At 41.4% G+C, this 21,885-nt stretch overlaps 1 protein-coding gene across 3 annotated transcripts in view; it reads right to left on the minus strand.

Annotated features, from left to right (window-relative positions):
* Window positions 1-21,885, minus strand: part of MDFIC (MyoD family inhibitor domain containing) — a 128,999-nt gene that overhangs the window by 95,670 nt on the left and 11,444 nt on the right. For all 3 annotated transcript variants that reach the window (XM_063446872.1, XM_063446871.1, XM_063446870.1), the window contains exon 2: window positions 20,613-20,770. In XM_063446872.1, coding sequence (XP_063302942.1) covers window positions 20,613-20,706 — 94 coding nt within the window. In that variant the 5' untranslated portion in view covers window positions 20,707-20,770. The remainder of the gene's footprint in view (window positions 1-20,612; window positions 20,771-21,885) is intronic.

Consider the following 21,885-nt stretch of genomic DNA (forward strand, 5'->3'; position numbering starts at 1 on the left):
TAGCAATTCTATAACCTCAATGTATATCTGTATGAAATTCTCAAAAGAGAAATCTTGTGGAATCTTTAGAAGTATCTATACATTTCAGCCATAATAAAAGTAATCCACACCCATATTAGAGACATGTTGTTCATGGTAGAAAACATTACATTACTCGAAGAATCAGAATTATGTCAGCCTATAATAATACTTTTGTCCTGTGCAATAAACAAAATGTGACTGTGACTAATGCAGAAAATAAGCATATGATTAGGTGTGCAATTCCATTAGCAATTCTACTGCATTTATTTTTGTGTGTCATCGGAAATTGGGTACAATGTTGCAAAATGCATATTCTGTCTTTTTGTTCGTTTTTGCCAGTTAAAAGAAAATATAGTGATTTTCTTTGCTGTAAGGCATTTCATAGCTGTGAAGATTTTTAGTTTAATGTTTCAATGGTTACTGAGTAAGCACCCTGAGGTATTTAGAATAACTGAGCAAATAAATGGCTCATATAAATTAATCAACCAAATGCACATGACATTCTCCTTGTGAAAAAAAAAAAATAATAATTTTGTATTTATATTTTTTGTTTGCTCCATTTATTGGAAGCAATGAGTCACAACAAAACTAAGAGACAAGAGAGCTAATTAATATATTTTTTAAATACTTCGTGCAGACGAAGAAGGTATTTATGTTGCTATGATTGAAAGTGTCCAAGAACTAAATTGAATTTTATTGTAAACAAACCTTCAAAACATTTACAAATAAAACGAAGACTGGCTTTAAGGGAACCTGCAGAACGCTATGAAATTGCAAACAGAGGTCTAACATTAAATTTTATTGGCATTCTCAGAAGTATACTTTTGTTTTTAAGTCAAAACATGTGTTAATCATGAACACAGAACTGTACATCTGCATCAGACTATGTATATTTATTTATTTTTCAGTTACAATGTAGATCACAAATATATGTAGAATTTGTATGTCACTGTAATTTGCCTGGGACTCCGTATGATAAAAGAAGAGGTAAAACCAAAGCCCACATGAAAGTCCACATGAAACATCAATCACAAACAAAAGCATTCAATAGATCAGGAATAGGCAACCTTTGGAACTCCAGATGTTTTGGACTACACCACCCATGATGCTTTGCCAGCATTATGGGTGTAAGAGCATTATGGGGGATGTAGTCCGCAACATATGGAGTGCCGAAGGTTGCCTACCCCTGCTATAGATCCTGGTGCCATTGCTCTTTGTCTTTAGAGTCCTATGAATTCTTATAGAGTCCATTTCAAAAACGTCTCCTGTTGAGTGGCATTCAAAGGGTTAAGCAGGTCTGCATTTTATTTTTAGCATTGTGTGTGATGAAATGCACTCCTTAAAGTCACATTGCCTAAAACCACATAGGGGTGAAAAAAGATTTAAGGATTTCTTCACTAAATGTAAATTGTGGTGAGCTGAAGACTGAATTGCAAAACTCCTGCTGAAATGGACGAGGGTTGCATATAATTTATTTGGAGAGTTTTCCCACTTGTTTCTGCCCAAATTTAATGCACCACAATGTACTATTAGGAAAGCCTTAGTGCCTATGGGTACATAGAAGAGTCACGTTACAATGTGATTTCCAGTTACTGCATTGCATAAAGAAAATGGGATTAAAAGGCATTGAGCTAAACAGTGAGGAATTGCTGGAAAGTCACTAGACAGTATTGCAGTAAACATCAGTAGGCATTAACCCCTTAAGGACTGAGTCAAATGTACTCGTTGTGATCAAAACAAAACGTAAACAAAACCTGGAATTTGACTATATGTCTGTTCAACTGTAATTCGCCTCTTTCATATTAAATGCACCCACAGTTATTATTATATTATTATATATCATTTTATTCAGGGGAAACATGGCTTTCATTTAACAGCATATATTTAGGTATGAAACATAATTTAATATGAATAAAAATGAGAGAAAATAAGAAATTTTATTTTTTTTAGTTCTACATGACATTTTAACTGTAAATGTCATAATACTGTTTGCTTTTACTGCAATAAAAAACACATTTGTATTCAGCGATGTCTCACGTGTAAAACAGTACCCCCGATGCACAGGTTGTATGGTGTTTTGGGAAGTTACAGGGTCAAATCTAGCATGTTACATTTTTCAGTTTTTTCACATTGAAATTCACCAAATTGGTTACGTTGCCTTTGAGACCGTGTGGTAACCCAGGAATGAGAATTACCCCCATGATGGCATACCATTTGCAGTAGTATTGCAAGGTATTGCAAATGGGGTATGTCCAGTCTTTTTTAGTAGCCACTTAGTCACAAACACTAGCCAAAGTTAGTGTTAATATTTGTTTGTGTGTGAAAAATGCAAAAAACTAATTTGACCGCCTCTCTCAAGTGTTGCTACTCTTGTGTCTGTCTCCTTCCAAGTCAACGGTGCTACCATCAGCTCCACCATGCAGGCTTGCTGCCTAGGTGTGCTCTTTGACTCTGACCTCTCCTTCATGCCTCATGTTAAGTATTTCGCCAAATCCTGCCGCTTCCATCTCAAAAACATTGCGCGCATCCGACCCTACTTAACTACAGATGAGACTAAGGTGCTGGTCCATTCCACTGTAATTTCTTGCCTTGACTACTGTAATCCGCTTCTCAGTGGTCTTACATGCTCCCAAATTGCGCTGTTACAGTCCATAATGAATGTGGTGGCGAAGTTCATCTTCCTGTCCGCCCGCACCGCACCGCCCACGCCTCACCCTTCTGTCAGTCCCTACATTGGCTTCCTGCAAGATATAGGGCTAAATTTAAAATCCTGGTTCTTGCTTTCAAATCTCTACATAATGCTGCTCCCACCTATCTTTCCTCCCTAATACACAAGTTTGTCCAGTCTAGGCCCTTACACACTGCTGAAGACTTACAACTTTTTTCTGTCCGTACCCACCTCTGATGCTTGCCTTCAAGACTTCTCGAGGGCTCCACCGTTCTTGTGGAACTCACTTCCCTCCTCCGTTAGATGTTCACCTAGTCTCCACTCCTTCAAAAAAAATCATGAAAAACCCACTTCTTCATAAAAGTGTATCAATTAAACGGTTAATAGCTCCCAACTGATTCCTCTCTTGCAAGTGTCATTAGTCTAATACTATCCTTACGTTTTGTGTCACTTTGCCACACTCCCTCTAGCATGTAAGATTATTGAGCAGGGCCCTCAACCCCTCTGTTCCTGTGTGTCCAACTCGTCTGGTTACAACTACATGTTTGTTCGTCTACCCACTGTAAAGAGCTGCGGAATTTGTTGGCGCTATATAAATAACAAAATAATAATAATAATATGTGTATATATTTGCTCAGATCATATATATAATATATATACATATGGTCTAAGTATTTATAATTTTATTTTAAACCATTTTAAACTTTATTTTAACTTTTTTTCAGGCAGCTGTCATTCTAGGCACTCCCCCTGCTGGCACTGCTGTGGACAGGTATGCCGTTCATGTGATCGTGAGGTCCTCGCAAGGACCTCGCGATCACATGGCCCAGGAGCGCCGGAACGGCTGCAGAGGGACTCCGTGGCATGCGAGTGGGTAAGTACATAGGACGGCCGGGACCCCCGCCGGCGTTTAGAGCAGGGTCCCCAAGGACGTCATAGCACACCTGCCATCCTTAAGGGGTTAAAGGAACACTACAGTGTCAGGAACACAAACATATATTCCTGACACTATCGTCCTGGTATGTTGCTGTTTAGGTCCCAGGACCTGCTCAGATTGCACTAAAAAAGGTGTTTTTACTCACCCTTAATCCCTTGCCGCAGTTGACTCTACCTCCATGGCTGAGATCATCAGTCTTGATGATCTCAACAAATCCACTGTTTTCCTATAGGAAAGCATTGGGAGGCTATTGCGCATGCCCGTCAAAATGCTGCGGTGTGCCAATCAATGCATCTCCATGGGGAATGTTCAGCACCTCTTTGTCCTACATTGACTAGGAATCACCTCTGGTGTACATCTGTGTGACTGCCACTAGAGGTGCTACTAACCAGAAATGAAAACAATAAATTTTCTCTGAAAAGGCAGTGTTTACACTGCAGAGACAGGTTACAGACACAAGGTCCACCAACGTACATGATGTCAGGTTAGATAAGTGAAGAGGTTGCTTATTCACTAATGGCAAGTTTTAAAAAGTCGCCTATTGGAGCTGTCACACCATGATTTATCCTCAAGTACGGATGAAATTAGACAAAGACAGCTATACAGTAGACAGTTATGCTGTTGATGACTGCTAGTAAATCAGTGCCATTATATTGAAAGATTCATACCTGACTAGCGAACGCTTATTTGGATTAATATGACTAAAACCATCTGTTTACAAATGAAGTAGGCACATTCTGTGATATAGATAGCTCTTGTAGATTTATTAAGATTTTTATGAACACTGGTTTTACATTGATCTGTAATACAGGAACAGATGTTCATTGCAAGGTCAATTAAGCATACAATATTGTATAATAAGCTGCTAATTATGTCACATACAGCTCCATTTAGCAAAATATACCGTAGACACATTAAAAAATCTAATCATGTAACCAACTAATATAGACAGAAGCAGGCACAAAACTCCAGCTGGCATAGACCACCAGGGTCTGTTGGTTAAGAGGGTATGAGAATACTGTTTATATAACATTTAGAGCAGAATTATCATTACTGAGATTTTTGCACAAGCCAGCAGCTAACGGTTAGCTATGAGGAAGTGCTTTAATCTCTTTACAATTCTTAGCAGTTGTATGTTTTAATTTACATAGTATGCTCAGTCGTCCAGGCACAGCCCGGGCATACTATGCAAATTAAATTAACCCTTACTGTGCCATAAATGCACACAACGCTGCTGAAGGAATGTCGAGGGCGCATGCACACTTACACAGATGCAGGGTTGGGCAATCTTTGGAACTCCATCTGTTGTGAACTACATCTCCCTTGGTGCTTTGCCAGCAGATGGAAGTTGTAGTCATCTGGAGTGTCAAAGGTTGCCTGCCCCTTGGCCCTGGAGCATTATGGAATGACAATAACAATTTGAACACAAATGTGCTATTGCAATTAGTATGTTTTTATCCTTATTAATATTAACTATTAAGGCTTTGGGGAAGAAGAAAGAACACTGAGAAGTGACTTTTCTACTTAAAACTATATACTTACTTATCCATAATTTATAAATCCATATAAATATTTTTGTAATGTAGGTTGCACCAGAATCTGATTGTAGTACTTGTATAAAATATCGACCCAAAATGAGAAAAGACAAATGGTGCAGATAGTTTAACAATATTTTCAAGAGTCTGCATACTTATAAAGAATTACACTATCTGCACTCATTTTGGGTGGATATATTCTACAAGAACTACAATCGAATTTTGGTGCAGTCTTTTTCATATCTATCATCTGACATATGCAGGGCCAGATTAACAGCCCAGTGGGCCTGGTGCTGACAATTATGACAGGCCTAATTACAGACTCATATTGACAAAAAACACTAAAACACTCCCAAGCATCATGTATCTGATGGAGATGGTGCTGGAGAGAAAGAAAACAGCAGCTATAAGAAAACACATACCCTAGGCTAATCTCTCACTAATTTATGTTTTCATCTTTCAAGTAAATCCATAACCCCTAACAGCAGTGTCCAGTCAAGCAGGAAGTCAATGGGCACGGTAAAAGGGTGTGCCACTGACTCAAATCACGTAACCTGCCAAAAGGAGCGAACATGCCCAAAAAGAGGACATGTCTGCCCAAAGAATTAGAAGGCCAGCCTGGCATGAATGCATGTCAGGCTGCCTGCCAATCATGCAGCTGGCTAACTAAGGGCATACTATGCAGGCAGCACCCTGAGCTTGGCATAAGTGCATCTAATGATGCGCTCGCTCAACGCTTTCTAAGGACTGTCCCCTAGCACTCGCTGGTCCACTTGTCTCCTTACCTTCTTACCAGCAGGCAGAAGCTCCTGGTATATAGTCTGGGACAGAGAAAAACTGTATGTAGTGAGGGTAGAAGAAAGGGAACATGCCACAGTGTTAGAGAGATCAAAGTCAGCATTACCTTAAAGGATCACTATAGGGTCAGGAACACAAACATGAATTCCTGACATTATTGTGTTAACACCACCATCTAGCCCCCCTGGCCCCTCATGCCTCCATAAATATAGCAAAATCTTACTGTGTTCAAGTCTGAAGCTGTATCTCTGCATACTGTTAGACTCAGAAAAGCAAGCAGTCTGCTGACATCATTAGAAGTGGTGGCCTGATCCAATCACAGTATGGGCGACATCACATGATGTAAATCACAAGGAGTGACATAAGAGAAAATGCTGTAAAATCACCAAAAAAGCTACTTAGTTTGATTCTGTTGTATAGATGGATTCCTCCCAGTGCCCCCATGTCTCCCAGTGCCCTCATGACTCAGTGCCCCTATGTGTCGATTACTCAAGATCTCAGTGTTCCTATATATCAGTGTCTCAGTGCCCCATGTCTCCCAGTGTCCCCTAGTGTCATGTCCCTAGGTCTCCCAGTGACCCTATGTATCACAGTGTCTCAATGTCCCATGTCTCCCTGTGTCCTCCAGTATTCCCATGTGTCTATGTCCCCATGTATCCCGGGGTCCCCATGTCACTAGGACACTAGGAAGACGGGGAGACCTGGGGACACGGGAAGACCTAGGGACACGGAGACACCAGTGACACTGGGGGACTAGGGGACACTGGCTGGGACACATGGGGACACTGGGAAAATAGGGGACACAGACACCAGAGACACAGACACTAGAGACACTGGCTGGGGGACATGGGGACTTTGAGACATGGGGGCACTGGGAGACATGGGGACACTGAGACACCATGGCCACAGACACTAGGGACACTAGCTTGGAGACATGGGGGCACTGGGAGACATGGGGACACTGAGACACCAGGGCCACAGACACTAGGGACACTAGCTTGGAGACATGGGGACATTGAGACAATTGAGGCACTGGGAGACATGGAGGCACTAGGAGACATGGGGATAGTGAGATACTGGCAGACTAAAACACTCCCAAGCATCATGTATCTGATGGAGATGGTGCTTGAGAGAAAGAAAACAGCAGCTATAAGAAAACACATACCCTATGCTAATCTCCCTCTAATTTATGTTTTCATCTTTCAAGTAAATCCATAACCCCTAACAGCAGTGTCCAGTCAAGCAGGAAGTCAATGGGCACGGTAAAAGGGTGTGCCACTGACTCAAATCACGTAACCTGCCAAAAGGAGCGAACATGCCCAAAAAGAGGACATGTCTTCCCAAAGAATTAGAAGGCCAGCCTGGCATGAATGCACTGGGAGACTAGGGGGCACTGGGAGACTAGGGGGCACTGGCTGGGAGACATGGGGACACTGAGTCCTCATGTGTCTCTGTGTCATAATGTCTCCCAATGTCCCTTAGTGTCTCAGTGTCTGCCATAATGTCTCCCAATGTCCCTTAGTGTCTCAGTGTCCCCATGTCTCCTTGCAGCCTTTTCCCCCATCCCTCACTTCCCTGAGCTGTAGACTGTCTCTGCAGGGTGGGAGTTGCTGTCTGGACTCTCTGTAGCTGCACCCCTGCAGATCAGTGAGTATAGATAGGCAGGGAGGGATATGCTGGAACTTCCTTTCCCTGCCTGTCTCCACACTCATCAAGATGAGCTAAAACCAGCTTGAGATCTGAGCGGGGACCCACCGTAGGGCAGGCTATTTCAGCTGCTGCCCGTTCTCAGTATTCTCTTGCGCCCTGTTTTTTGCTCTCCACAAGTTTAAAGGGTAATCCAGACATGGACACCTTGCTCATGGTGCCTAGAGAGATATCAGCTATGCCTCACTGATGATGCCTAACAAGGCTGAAACGATCATCTAGGGTTGCTGTATCTCTTGTGCAGAGAGAACTTGCTGGCATTTCGGATCTGGACTGCCCGTATGGGTGGGACCAGTCTGATATGTTTCAGAGATGTTCTCTCTTTAATGGCACAAGATGAGCTAAAACCAGCTTGAGGTCTGAGGGGGGACCCACCGAAGGGCAGGCTATTTCAGCTGCTGCCTGTTCTCAGTATTCTCTTGCGCCCTGTTTTTTGCTCTCCACATATCTCTCTCTCTCTCTCTCTCTCTCTCTATATATATATATATATATATATATATATAGAGAGAGAGAGAGAGAGAGAGAGAGAGAGAGCAAAAAACAGGGCAAAAGAGAATATATACATACATACATACATACACACACTGCTCAAAAAAATAAAGGGAACACAAAAATAACATCCTAGATCTGAATGAATTAAATATTCTTCTGAAATACTTTGTTCTTTACATAGTTGAATGTGCTGACAACAAAATCACACAAAAATAAAAAAAATGGAAATCACATTTTTCAACCCATGGAGGTCTGTATTTGGAGTCACACTCAAAATTAAAGTGGAAAAACACACTACAGGCTGATCCAACTTTGATGTAATGTCCTTAAAACAAGTCAAAATGAGGCTCAGTAGTGTGTGTGGCCTCCACGTGCCTGTATGACCTACCTACAATGCCTGTGCATGCTCCTGATGAGGTGGATCTCCTCCCAGACCTGGACTAAAGCATCTGCCAACTCCTGGACAGTCTGTGGTGCAAAGTGACGTTGGTGGATGGAGCGAGACATGATGTCCCAGATGTGCTCAATTGGATTCAGGTCTGGGGAACGGGAAGGCCAGTCCATAGCATCAATGCCTTCATCTTGCAGGAACTGCTGACACACTCCAGCCACATGAGGTCTAGCATTGTCTTGCATTAGGAGGAACCCAGGGCCAACCGCACCAGCATATGGTCTCACAAGGTGTCTGAGGATCTCATCTCTGTACCAAATGGCAGTCAGGCTACATAAGGCTATCCTAACTATAAGATAAGGCCAGGGACTAATGAAAGTATTTAGAAAATTGGGCAGACTAGATGGTCCGAATGGTTCTTATCTGCGGTCACATTCTATGTTTCTACGATCTATGTCTATTGCTTGTTCTTTTTGATTTGTCTCTCCTGCACTGCTGGTGTTGGATTTTAAAATCTAATAAATATAATTTTATTTATTTTTAACGGTTTAATTTTTGTACAAAGTTTACCTAAACTCTCCCCTTAAGGGCACTGCCATCTTCTTTCTCAAGCTCCTGCACTTCACCCACCAGTCCACATCACTGCTCTACATATATATAATGCAGAGAGCTCGGTGGAGAATTGCATGTGAGGCCTAATTCCAAAACCAACTACTGACAGATGTGGGAATTGACAAAATCTGACAGTGGATGCTCCGCCTTTTATTAACTGTTCAAGTTTGCCTATAACACAGAGAGGTCCCTACTTTGTCTTGTGATAAGATTTGACTAACTTTTGATTACAGTTGCAATTTCAATGAAATTCTAACACATCCCAGTATTTCATAACAATTATGGGCTGGATTGGCTCAGCAGCGTAGGGGTTTAATCTACTTACTGAATAGCAATTTTCACATGGACTTGAAAGGCAGAATTGCTATTCATTAAGCAGAGTAAATCCTTACTCTGCTAAGAGAATACTCATAAATTTTATTGAGATGACAGGCTGCTTTAAGAAGTCACGCGTCAATGTGAAAGTAGAAACAAAAACAAAAAAAAGTAATTTATTCTGCATCAACAGTCTCCGAGCATGTCAAATATCACAGTAGGGCAGGGCCACACAACCTACACTGAAACAATATTCATAACTGCTATAGTTGCCAAACTTGGTCTCATTAACTCTTTAGACTCCAAATCACAATGATTTCGTAGTGAGTTATGCATCGTCCTGACATCCCAGCCGTTTAAAAAGGCCCCAGAATATAAGTTACAGTTCACATAGTTCAATAAATATACATTTTAATGATTCACTGCCTAGCAACCCAACTTGGATGTTGTGTCAATAATATGACTGGTCCCGTTGCTGCTTAATATGCTTCAATGTTTAGCAACTCTAACTGAACAAAAAAAGAGACTAATTTTATGTGAAAATAGGCATTTTAGCATCACGTCCATTTCCTGTACACATCTGGCATTCCAGCATTTTTAATCAGCATCTAGAAAAGCCAAGACATTAACTCATGACTCCACGCTTTAACCCTGCCAAAGGGGCCTTCCAAAGAGAAGGGTTTTAGTTCCAGTCTCTGTGCTGACTTATGCCATACAGCAGCTCAGCTTGACAATGCGTCCCATTGTGTCTCTGATTTGCGAAGCAAGTTCTCTGCCAACATCTATGAGCTATATCAATATTGCACAAAGCAAATGCTATCCAGCTTTCTTGCAAGCATACTGTAAGATAAAGCAGAGATTCCAGTGAACTCTTAGAACACATAGAAGTAGTGATGAGCGCTTTATAAATCATGTTATACATTCAGACAAGACCACAAGAACATATACAATAATATACACTGTCACAGCAATTTTAAAAGCCTGTGTTTTCTGGAATGATCAAAAGGGTTTTATTTCAAGAATCTAATAAAAAAATAAAGGTGTTTTTTTGTTTGTTTGTTTGTTTGTTTTTTTTGTAATCCTTGCAGTTATTGTATATTGCTTCTTTTTTTAAAGTGAAGAAACTCAACCTGTCATTTTGGTGGCTTTCCCTCTATGCTTCTTGGATTCACAGCCCTCCTCTATAATTGCCCAGAAGAGTCATGTGGTCTTTACTGCTACGAGTGACTTTCCCTAATGCCAATGCATGACTGTTCATGAATACAGAAGCAAAACATTTAATCTATTTGTAAGGGAGAAGAACAGCACATGTGTATGTTTGTGATTTCACAAGTACACGTTCAACGCTACCTTCGTTAGCATCAATTGTGCTATGTGGCACAACTTGATTGCATTTCACTACCTTGGGCACCCTGAGTGTCCCTTTTAAAGTATGGACTTTAAAGGACCACTATAATCACCCAGACCACTTCAGCTCAATAAATTTGTCTGGGTCCCAGGTTTTAACCCTGCAGCTGTAAACATAGCGGTTTCAATGTTTACATTGCAGGGTTAATCTAGCCTCTAGTGGCTGTCTTCCTGAAATCCGGTAGAGGCGCTTCACCGACGCTCAATACGAAAATCGCATTGAGGACCAGAACGTCCACTGGAAAGCATTGAGAAATGCTTTCCTATGGGCGTTTTTAATGCACGTGCGGCTCTGGCAGCTTATGTGCATTCGGCTCCACTCGGGAGCTGACGTCGGAGGGGGAGGAGAGGTCGCCAGCGCCGAGGGAGCCCGGCGCTGGATAAAGGTAAGTGGCTGAAAGGGTTATAACCCTTTCAGCCCAGCCGGAGGAGGTGCCCTGCGGGAGGCGGGGACCTAAGGATTATATAGTATCACTATAGTGATCCTTTAAGGGAATAAAGCTACTGTATACACCTTACAGGCTTCTCATGAAGGAATCTGTTATCTCATTAGCCAGGTATGTAACTCAGACCAGTTCTGCAACCCTGTTGCCAAAACATCATTGCTACTTCCAGTCCTGCTGGTGTGTTCCTTTCTCTTTTAAACTTCTCTTAGTTACTCTTAATTTTCTTTACATTTTACTACTGAATATCATTCAGATCGGCTTTAGGAGTGTGCTGCCTATGGTAACGGACACCCATCACCTTGTTCCCTGGTATAATTAGTCTTCATATTTTAGTTTCACATCCAGTGTTATCCACTAAAATGGAAATTCAAGATAAATTCAAAGTAAATTTCCAATTTAAAGGAACACTTTAGTGTTAGAAATACAAAGATGCATTGCTAACACAAAAATGTCTCTGTGCCACTGCGGCTCCATCTCCCCCACTTCCCCAACCATGAAATGGTAACAAAACCCACCTTTTTTCAATTTCCTGATTCCACGCATTAGGCCTTTTTTTATAGATTGAATCAATGTTTTTCAATTAGGTTTTGCTTGACACTGGATGTCCTCATGCAAAGCGTTAGGATGCCCAGCGTCGTTTCACAGACTCAATCTCTGTGAAACAGCAGGAAGTGCCTCTAGACGCAGCTTGGTAGACAGCCAATAGAGGCAGCCTTAGCAATGTTTTTGTAATGTTTTTGATTGCGGAGTTAAGGGAAAAGGGACACTACACACAGACCACTTCAATGAGATGACGTGGTCTGATTTCCTATAGTGTCCCTTTAAGATCAAAACAGCCAAACTGGAAACATTCTCTAAATCAACCATGTTGGCAGTTTGGCTACTCTGACTTTAAATTTGAAATTCACTTTGAATTCTCAGTTTGGTGAATACACCTGATAATCTGCAACTGCCAGCGGCTCCCTTTCCTTATTCAGGACTATCCATGACACAGGAGAATATTTATCAAAGTGATATATTCTGAAAAAAGGTGCAAAACACTAAAAGTAGGGCAATCCCCCCCAAGATACCAGCAGAATTCCACTGGTGACTTTCTTTTACACCACTTTTCAAAATAAGACAAGGATACATTTTTCTCTAAATCCCTAGTTGTCTTAACTAACTTCCCTTTTCTGTCTTTGCTAAGGAAATCTCTCTTACCAAGCCATTAACCCCTTAAGGACACATGACATGTGTGACATGTCATGATTCCCTTTTATTCCAGAAGTTTGGTCCTTAAGGGGTTAAAGGGAAACTCCAGTGCCAGGAAAATGATCCATTTTCCTGGCACTGGAGGGTCCCTCTCCCTCCCACCCCCCAATCCCCAGGTACTGAAGGGGTGTAAACCCCTTCAGTCACTTACCTGAGGCAGCGGCGATGTCCCTCGCCGCTGTCTCCTCCTCCGCGACGCTCCGCCTCTCCATTGCGTCGGCCGGTGGGCAAGACTGATTCCGCCCACCGCCGAGGAGACCTAATGCGCATGCGCCGCAATGCTGTGCATGCGCATTAGTGCACCCCATAGGAAAGCATTGAAAAATAATTTCAATGCTTTCCTATGGGGATTTGAGCGACGCTGGAGGTCCTCACACAGCGTGAGGACGTCCAGCGATGCTCTAGCACAGGTTTCCTGTGCTATAGACCAGGAAGTGACCTCTAGTGGCTGTCTACTAGACAGCCACTAGAGGTGGAGTTAGCCCTGCAAGGTAATTATTGCAGTTTATAAAAAAGTTGGGAGTTGGCAGCCAGACTACTCCAATGGGCAGAAGTGGTCTGGGTGCCTGGAGTGTCCCTTTAAGATCCTTGCTTAGGAACCACCTATCCAATCCAAGCCAAACGGTCACATCAAACTATGGTTTTAGGACATGTGGCCCTTATGTGAACATCTGCTTGGTATTGTGCTATATTAAATAGCTCAGCATATTGGATTCTCTTTTTTTCACTCGTGATTTAGCAACTAAGCTAGCAATTAGAATAATCCTTAGGTACCTGGATATAAATGTGACTCTTGTTCCAAATAGATCTTTTGCAATTCCACTGTGTTCCGAGTTCAATTCTGCTCCAGCACAATAACTATTTAGATTTTCTGCCAAAGACACTGAAACATAACTAGAGAAATTTAGTTCTAAAATAAAATATCCTATTTTGCTCTTCAGAATGATGGCAGAGTACGTGTTTGTAACCACTGGGGCTGAAATTGGTCCAAATATTTAGACTAACCAACTATTATTTTCAATGTAACTATTTAATTACCTTCAATTTAACGGTTTTATTGCATCTATAAATATTCTACAGATAAATAAAAATGAAATCATATTACCTCCTTGTCAGGCATGCTACAACACATTTTATAAAAGAAATCGGAAGAGGATGGAATTCTTCCAAGAAGCAAGTAAAGAGTTGCAGTTACAGATAAACAAATTATTTTTTTACAAAATGTTAATGAGTACAAGTTGCCTATGGAAATCCAGAGAGACACACTCACTGACATACACAGTGTAACAACATACTCTCACTAACACACACACTATCACTGATATACACACACACAGTGTCACTTGCACACTCTCACTAAGACACACACAGTGTCAATTGCACACTCTCACTAACACACACACAGTGTCACTAACACACTCTCACTAACACACACAGTGTCACTTGCACACTCTCACTAACACACACACAGTGCCACTAACACACTCTCACTAACACACACAGTGTCACTTGCACACTCTCACTAACACACACACACAGTGTCACTAACACACTCTCACTAACACACACACTATCACTGACATACACACACACAGTGTCACTTGCACACTCTCACTAAGACACACACAGTGTCACTTGCACACTCTCACTAACACACACACAGTGTCACTAACACACTCTCACTAACACACATAGTGTCACTTGCAACTCTCACTAACAAGTAATAAACAATCCCCCTTAGCCTACCTAGGTGCTGTGAAGAGAAGATGAGGCCCAGGCTGCAGGAAGTTGTTCTTCTTTCTGTTGAGGGAGCAGGAGAGGCTGCTTCCTGTTCCCCTCAGAGAGCTTCCGGTGTTCACAAGCAGGAGGCAGCCTGGGTATCAAGTCACATCTCAGCTTCCCCTGACTGCAGGGAGCAGGGTGCTCTACTCGGGTGCTCGGGTTACAGCAAACCCCGCTTCCTGAGCAGGCAAACGACGGAGAGGAGTCCAGCAGCTAAATGGCTGCACTGGGGGGGTGGCCAAGGAGCCGATCACCCAGCATTCCAGCCTCAGATAGCAGCAGGGCAGCCCAACAGGAAACTTTCCGGTGGGCGCCCCCTGCAGGTCGGTGCCCCAGGCGAATGCCTTATTCGCCTTATGGTAGCGCCAGGCATAGATAAATAGATAGATAGATGGCTAGATAGATAGGCAGGCCTCTGAGATAATCCAGCACATAGCAGACGGGTGGAAGATGTTAGCAGGGACAGTATACAATGAGATGCACAACCAAGTTGCTGGGATTGTGTACTGAAATACCTGCACTGAATATGGGCTGGGCCTGCCTAATTCCAGTTAAGAGATACCACAAAGGGTAGTTGAGATTGACAAGGCTAAGATCCTGCTAGAGTACTGGCCAACCAACCTGACATCGTGGTGGTAGATAAGGAACGGAAGATTGCAGTGGTGGTGGATGTGGCAATACCCAGTGACTATAACACCAGAATGAAGGAACATGAGAAGATGGACAAATACCAAAGACTGAAAGAGTATCTTGAAAGGATGTGGAAAGTGAAGATCCATTTGTGTCATTGACAGCTTGGATTTTCTTTCTGAGAAGACTTGATGTGGTTTCCAATTAGTTTAAGAGGTGATTATTTGTTTGACTTTCTCTGAATAGCAGCTGACAAGTGCTTATCAGGCTGTGTTACCGGAGTTCTCTGCCTATACGTCTAGTTTCCTCAACGGCTAACCCACACCCCAGATCCTTGTGGTTTTTCATATATTATTTACGCACTATTATTTTAGGGGAATTGTTAATATTGTGTTTACTTATACCCCTATTTTTAGTACACATGTGTTTCTAAGGTCTGAAAAAAAATCATAACAATCCACACTGTATTTATAAGCTCTACCCTTTGCATTGGTTCCCCAGCATAAAAAGAGCATACAGAGAGGAATAAAATGTTCTCCTCCTTCGATGCATTGTTTGACTATGCCAGGACTGAACTGACCATGCTAAGTCTTCAATACAGATTGAAACAACCCTGGTGATTTCTGTAGTAGAAACACCCATGCCCATTGCACAGGCAAAGTTTAATTGACATCTTTTGCGTATGCAGAGTTTAACCCTAAACTTTCTCATCAGAAGCAATACTATAAGTGTATATTCAACAAACTATTTACACACTTCACAAAATATTTGCCAATAATCATATACATAAGTGGAGAGCAAATCCAAACATCAGCAGAATTACATCATCACCAAAGGCTCCTCAATCAAGCCATAGTGATCTAAAATAAGCCAGAATAAGGATTATAGCCCTTTAAAATTTATTTTTAGAGCAATCTATTGTATCACTTTGCAAACATCTGTGGATTTTATCTGCTAATCTAAGATATATAAACCTAAATGTCTTTTCAGAAAAACCTCTAGAAGGACAGATAGTCTGCAGAGAGCGATAATGATGTTTTTCCGTAAAATGAACTAGGGCAGTGAGGTCAAAGGCCAACGCCCAACGATAAGCCAGCAGACAATTAGGAAAAGGCATTCATTCTGCATATTATTATTATTCTTTACCTGATCACAAAAAAATATTTAAAATATGAAATTACACTTCATCGTCTCTTAGAATAAGCCAATGAGAATAAAGCAGGCAACATAAAAGGGATTTTCTTTTGAGAGCATGTATCAATGCGGTCTTTGACAAAGTGTTAAACTGTAAATAAGGTAATCTCAGCCTCTTTAGTACATTGTGTTGTACATTACTTTCTGTAAGGCAGTCAAAGCGTTTAAAGCAGAAAGGTATTAGGTGAAAAATGAAAAGTAATTCTTTACTGGCTTTCTTTTATGAACACAACCAAGTGAAAAATACTCCAGGCGCCTAGACAAGTGGCATGCGTATTAAAGGTATCTTAAGGTAAGATAACTGCTCTGGCGTAATATTCGTCATAAATATTTATTTTTTAATATTTTTATTTTGCAAAAAAACACTTGGATCTGGATCCTCCTCCACCATATAATTCCTACTGGTAAAAGGCTGTTGAACATCTGATAAATACTGTACCAGGATCTGCTCCATTGCAAAATAATGCACGGCAGCATTCAGTATCTGTGTTGGTTTGTGTTCTTTGACGGACATTCGGGTAGTTTATATACATTAACCTCTCTATCCATCACCCTTTGCACAGACCTATTTTGCCACCATTTGGAACCTACATATTAAGCCCCAAACAGATTACAGTAAAAGGCAAGTATGTTTCTATATAGTTTCCTAAATCATTACATTGAAAAAGGAGCGTGTCCCTTTAAACATTAGTAAATGTATACAAGGACTTTGTCTCTTCTGAAACCTTTTTTTCCCAGAAAATAATCAGCCTAACTACCCTCTGTTTGTAGTTCAGTTTATCATTAGCTTTCAATGCAGACTGAAAAAAATAAGGTTAAAGGAACACTCTGGGCACTATAACAACTTCAGCAAAATTATTTTTTTTATGGTACCAGGAAATCCCCGGCACTGGCTTACCTTAAGGGGTATTTAATCCATTCTTAAATGGCTCAACCCCAAAGTCTGGGTCCCAGCACTCAATCTCCATGCCTCTCTGCCCTTCCATTTTATAAAATTCTCTAATTTGCAGAATTACAGAATTGGGTAGTGGTGTGGCTGATTGACTAAGAGCGGTCAGCGGATCCTCTGAGCAAATCAGTGAATCCCTATTCATAAAACTGATTTGAAAAAGGTGAGCCAGCACTAGCCACCATAGCAACTTCCTTTTGATTAAGTTGTTATGGTACCTAATCTGTCCTTTTAATAAGATTTTTCTTTCATATTTACCTGCTTCTTTCTTATGCTTTCCACATACACTCCAGGGACTGGCACTGATTTTACCAACCAGTGCCTCATCCCTAGGAATGCTGGAAGAGTGCATAAGGATATGCCTGATAGATTTACACATGTACAGTTGGAAGAACTCTTCACCTTGCAACATTCTGACAGACGGAGAAGAGAGGGAGTCTGATCAGAGTGAGCACGCAGAGCAGTATCTGGTGTTGGGCCTCTCTCTCTTTGCTGCTGTACAATGATAATGATATCCTGTTTCTTTTATTAGTGGACTGCTCTGAAATAGAGATGGATGGGTAATGGGGGGCACCCGGGGCAGGCTTAAGAAACTCCCCTAGCTGAGAGGTGTGCCCAATAATGTAATCTGAACAAGTTTATTGTAAATTTATAAACATTTATTACATACTTTGAATATTATCACTATTTTGGTTAGTGTAGTTGTTTAAAATTATGTCCTAGTTGGTTTAAAACTTGTGAGAGTCTTCTGGATCTCTAACAAAGCATCAAATAAAGTCAAATAAAATTAAAAAAATGTAAGTATTTGTTGTGAGTCCTTGCCTATTATACCAAGAAGAGAACTGAAACTATGTTTCTTTTATTTGCCTGTACTTGCCCTGAGTGTTATTATCCTAACTGCTCTAGTACAGAATATTTGTCAATTTTTGTCACTCTGAGTATCTTTTCTTTTCCCTCCAAACTCTGCCTTTGGCATTAAAAAAAACTACCAAACAAAGCCCCCCTACCATTCCCTTCCTGAGATAATGTTACAACATGGACCCAGGTGTGTTCTGGCTTACAATATTTTCAAAGACTAAGCAAAAATAGACAGAACTGGGAGAATTCAAGGGGAATAAAGCTTGATTTAGTATATGGATTTATTTTTATTTATTTAGTTTAAACATAGGTTAGGTTTTAAAACTCCAAACAATGCATAATTTGCTTAGAAATTGTATTAATCTCAAATATTCAAAATAAAGCTTGGGTACAAAAACAAAGGTTAAAGTATAACAGACAAACCCTGTTAATTTTAAAACCACCTGACTGTTTTGAGATAATTTTAAGAAATATACACACAGACATGCAACAAGACATTAAAGAAACACTATGGGGTCAGGAACACAAACATGTTTCCCTTATCCTATAGTGTTAAAACCACCATCTAGCCCCCCTGGCCCTCTCATGCCTCCCTGAATTTAGTATAATCTTACTTGTATTCAAGTCTGAAGCTGCTTGCCTTGTCCCCAGTAACCCCCATCCCTGTGTATCACCCCCATTAACCCCTCATCCCATGTGTATTAACCCCCCATCCCAGTGTGTCACACCATTAACCCTCCTATCTCCAGTGTGTCACCCCTATTAACCCCCATCTCCTGTGTGTCACCATCATTAACCCCCCATCCCCAGTGTGTCACCATCATTAACACTTATCCCCTGTGTGTCACCATTATTAACCCCCATCTCCCTTATTTAACACCACATTAGCCTACACTGTGTATGTTAATACACAGTGAAAGCTGTGGTATAGAAATCTGATAGATTTACCGCATGCGTAGTACACCCGTCAGATTTGTATATCAGATTTCTATATCTGATGGATGTGTAGCGCGCATGCATGGTACATCCTTCAGATTAAAGGCCCAGCTGATCGAGCGTCATCGGATGCGGCGCACATGTGTGTGGCGCATCTGCCAGAATTCTGTCAGAACACGCATGCACGCATCTGATCTTGAGTCACTTCTGGTGACGTATGTGCACCGAAAGTGACGTAGGTAGAGAAATCTGATAGATATAGATTTCTGATAGAATACCACCTCTTGAGTTTAGCTCTACTGAGTTAAACAAACCAGGAAGTAACAGGACCTGCTGCCTGCTTGAAAGTCAAGGGGGTGTAACCAAGTGAATGCATAAAAGTGTTTTAATCATTTAAAGTTTCATTGAAATCTGCACTTTTTGCAAAATGAAAAAAATAGGACACACTCTTCACACATAAAGCTTTTCAACAAGGTATTGTGCTTTAGTGGTCTGGTGTGTCCCTTAAAGGTTGGCAACTAATCATCCGTGTTGTAGTTTTACACCTGTGGACTACACCAGGGCCCAAAATTGCCACTCATTACTAGCCATTGACAAGTAAAAACTTAGCCCTGGCAAGTAAAAATAGTTTTTACCCTTTATTCACGTCGATGGGGGGCACGAGGGAGCTATAGTGCCAGGAACGCAGCTCTTTAATCCTGTCACTTATAGAATCCCTTTAAAGCAGGCCTAGTAGAATTACATTTTTTATGTAGAAATCCAGTTGTTTTGGCTGTAAAATTGTTTTTCAAAAGATCTGAGCTGGAGTAATAGCTAAGTTAGAGAATATGGTCTGGCCACCAATCTGGCCATCAGTCTATCCCGACATTTGAAATTCAATTTTCAATCAAGTCCCAGGTTAGTGAAGAGATCCACTGATAGATCCCCTTGGTGAATAAATTAAGTCAGTCACCTTACCCTAACGAGGTGACCTTGTATTTCAGATGACCTTGGTTTACCAGAATTAGCCAAACTAAATTTTCCATGATACTCAGTCATTTCTTAAACCATAACTGTCACAACATGAGAAAACTAAAATTCCCAATTGTTTTGTATTTTACAATTTACGTTGCATGCCTGACTATCCTGGCACAGCCAGAGTATTCCATGCAAAGTAATTTAACCCGCACGGTGCCAAATGCACATCACTTGTGTGTGTACTTCACTTTGGAAGGAATGCATGAGATGAGATCATATAGCATTTCTCTATGTATGGGCACATATGCACACCTGGAGCATTACACCTGGACCTTCGTGAAACAAAGATGTTCCAAAGTGCTGCATCAGTAAATGTTTATTTTTCTTTCCTTAGCTGCACTTTTCACCCCAGTAAGAGCGTCAATATTGTTTATAGGGGTGAGGAATGAAAAAATTTTGCTTACTGTAAGTGACACCGCTGCTTAAACCTGGTAAGTCGTTATGGGAAAAATAGTTATAAATATCTGAAATGCCAAAGATAGTAATCTACAAATATAATGCCATCTCAGTACCTTGTTTGTGTACACAGGACAGAGTCTGTGCATTCCAAGACAAGGTAAAAGGTTGTTTATCATATAAATAACCGTAAAGCGAAAAAAAAAAAAGAAAAAAAAATTCTTACTGAAATGTACTATGAAAATAAAAAGTAATATTCACAAGACTTACCCTGTGGGAGTGAGATCAACAGCTTCTCTTCAGATGCAGATTCTTTCTCAGGCCCTACAGGCTCTGGAGGAAAGGTTTCTCCCACTTGGGACATCTGCCAGGTCTCTCAGCAAGAAACACAAATGTATCCAAAGACAAACCACCTTCACGGAGGAGAACTGAACAAAGAGCACAGGAAACACATGAGTGTGCGGTAAATGCATCTGTATCCTCACATTATCAGTACAGTTGAGGTTAACCAACTTATGACTTAAAGGGCAACAAGGGTGATATATGCATCCTCTACAACAAATCTGGCAGATAATCAAGGGAGCTGCATTCCAACAACAGCTAGTAGAGTAGCCAATCAACATCCCTGTACTCATCAAGGTGTGCATGCAGGTCATTGCTTTACCCTTCTTGTCATCAATAGCCCTTCCAGCATATATTAATTGTTCTAGTATAGTATTTCCAATCATGGCAAAACTAAATCAATGAGTGATAGAAACGGGGAGCTAGTCCAATACATGTAGTGATAGAAAAGAGGAGCTAGCCCAATACATGGAGTGATAGAAAAGGGGAGCTTGTCCAATACATGGAGTGATAGAAAGGGAGCTAACCCTATACATGGAATGATAGAAAAGGGGAGCTAGCCCAATACATGGAGTGATAGACAGGGAGCTAACCCTATACATGGAATGATAGAAAAGGGGAGCTAGCCCAATACATGGAGTGATAGAAAAGGGGAGCTTGTCCAATACATGTAGTGATAGAAACGGGGAGCTTGTCCAATACATGGAGTGATAGAAAAGAGGAGCTAGCCCAATACATGGAGTGATAGAAAAGAGGAGCTAGCCCAATACATGGAGTGATAGAAAAGGGGAGCTAGCCCAATACATGGAGTGATAGAGAAGGGGAGCTAGCCCAATACATGGAGTGATAGAAAGGGAGCTAACCCTATTCATGGAATGATAGAAATGGGCATGGGAAGAAAGAGAGTGACAAGGGAGGGAGGGAGGGGGAGTAAGAAAGTGACAAGGGAGGGAGGGAGGGGGAGAAAGAGTGACAAGGGAGGGAGGGAAGGAGGGGGAGAAAGAGTGACAAGGGAGGGGGAGAAAGAGAAAGAGTGACAAGGGAGGGAGGGAGGGGGAGAAAGAAAGTGACAAGGGAGGGAGGGAGGGAGAGACAGAAAGTGACAAGGGAGGGAGGGAGGGGGAGAAAGAAAGTGACAAGGGAGGGAGGGAGGGAGGGAGGGAGGGAGGGAGGGGGAGAAAGAAAGTGACAAGGGAGGGAG

Source organism: Pelobates fuscus, chromosome 3 (genome assembly GCF_036172605.1).
Source record: "Pelobates fuscus isolate aPelFus1 chromosome 3, aPelFus1.pri, whole genome shotgun sequence".
NCBI lineage: Eukaryota > Metazoa > Chordata > Amphibia > Anura > Pelobatidae > Pelobates > Pelobates fuscus.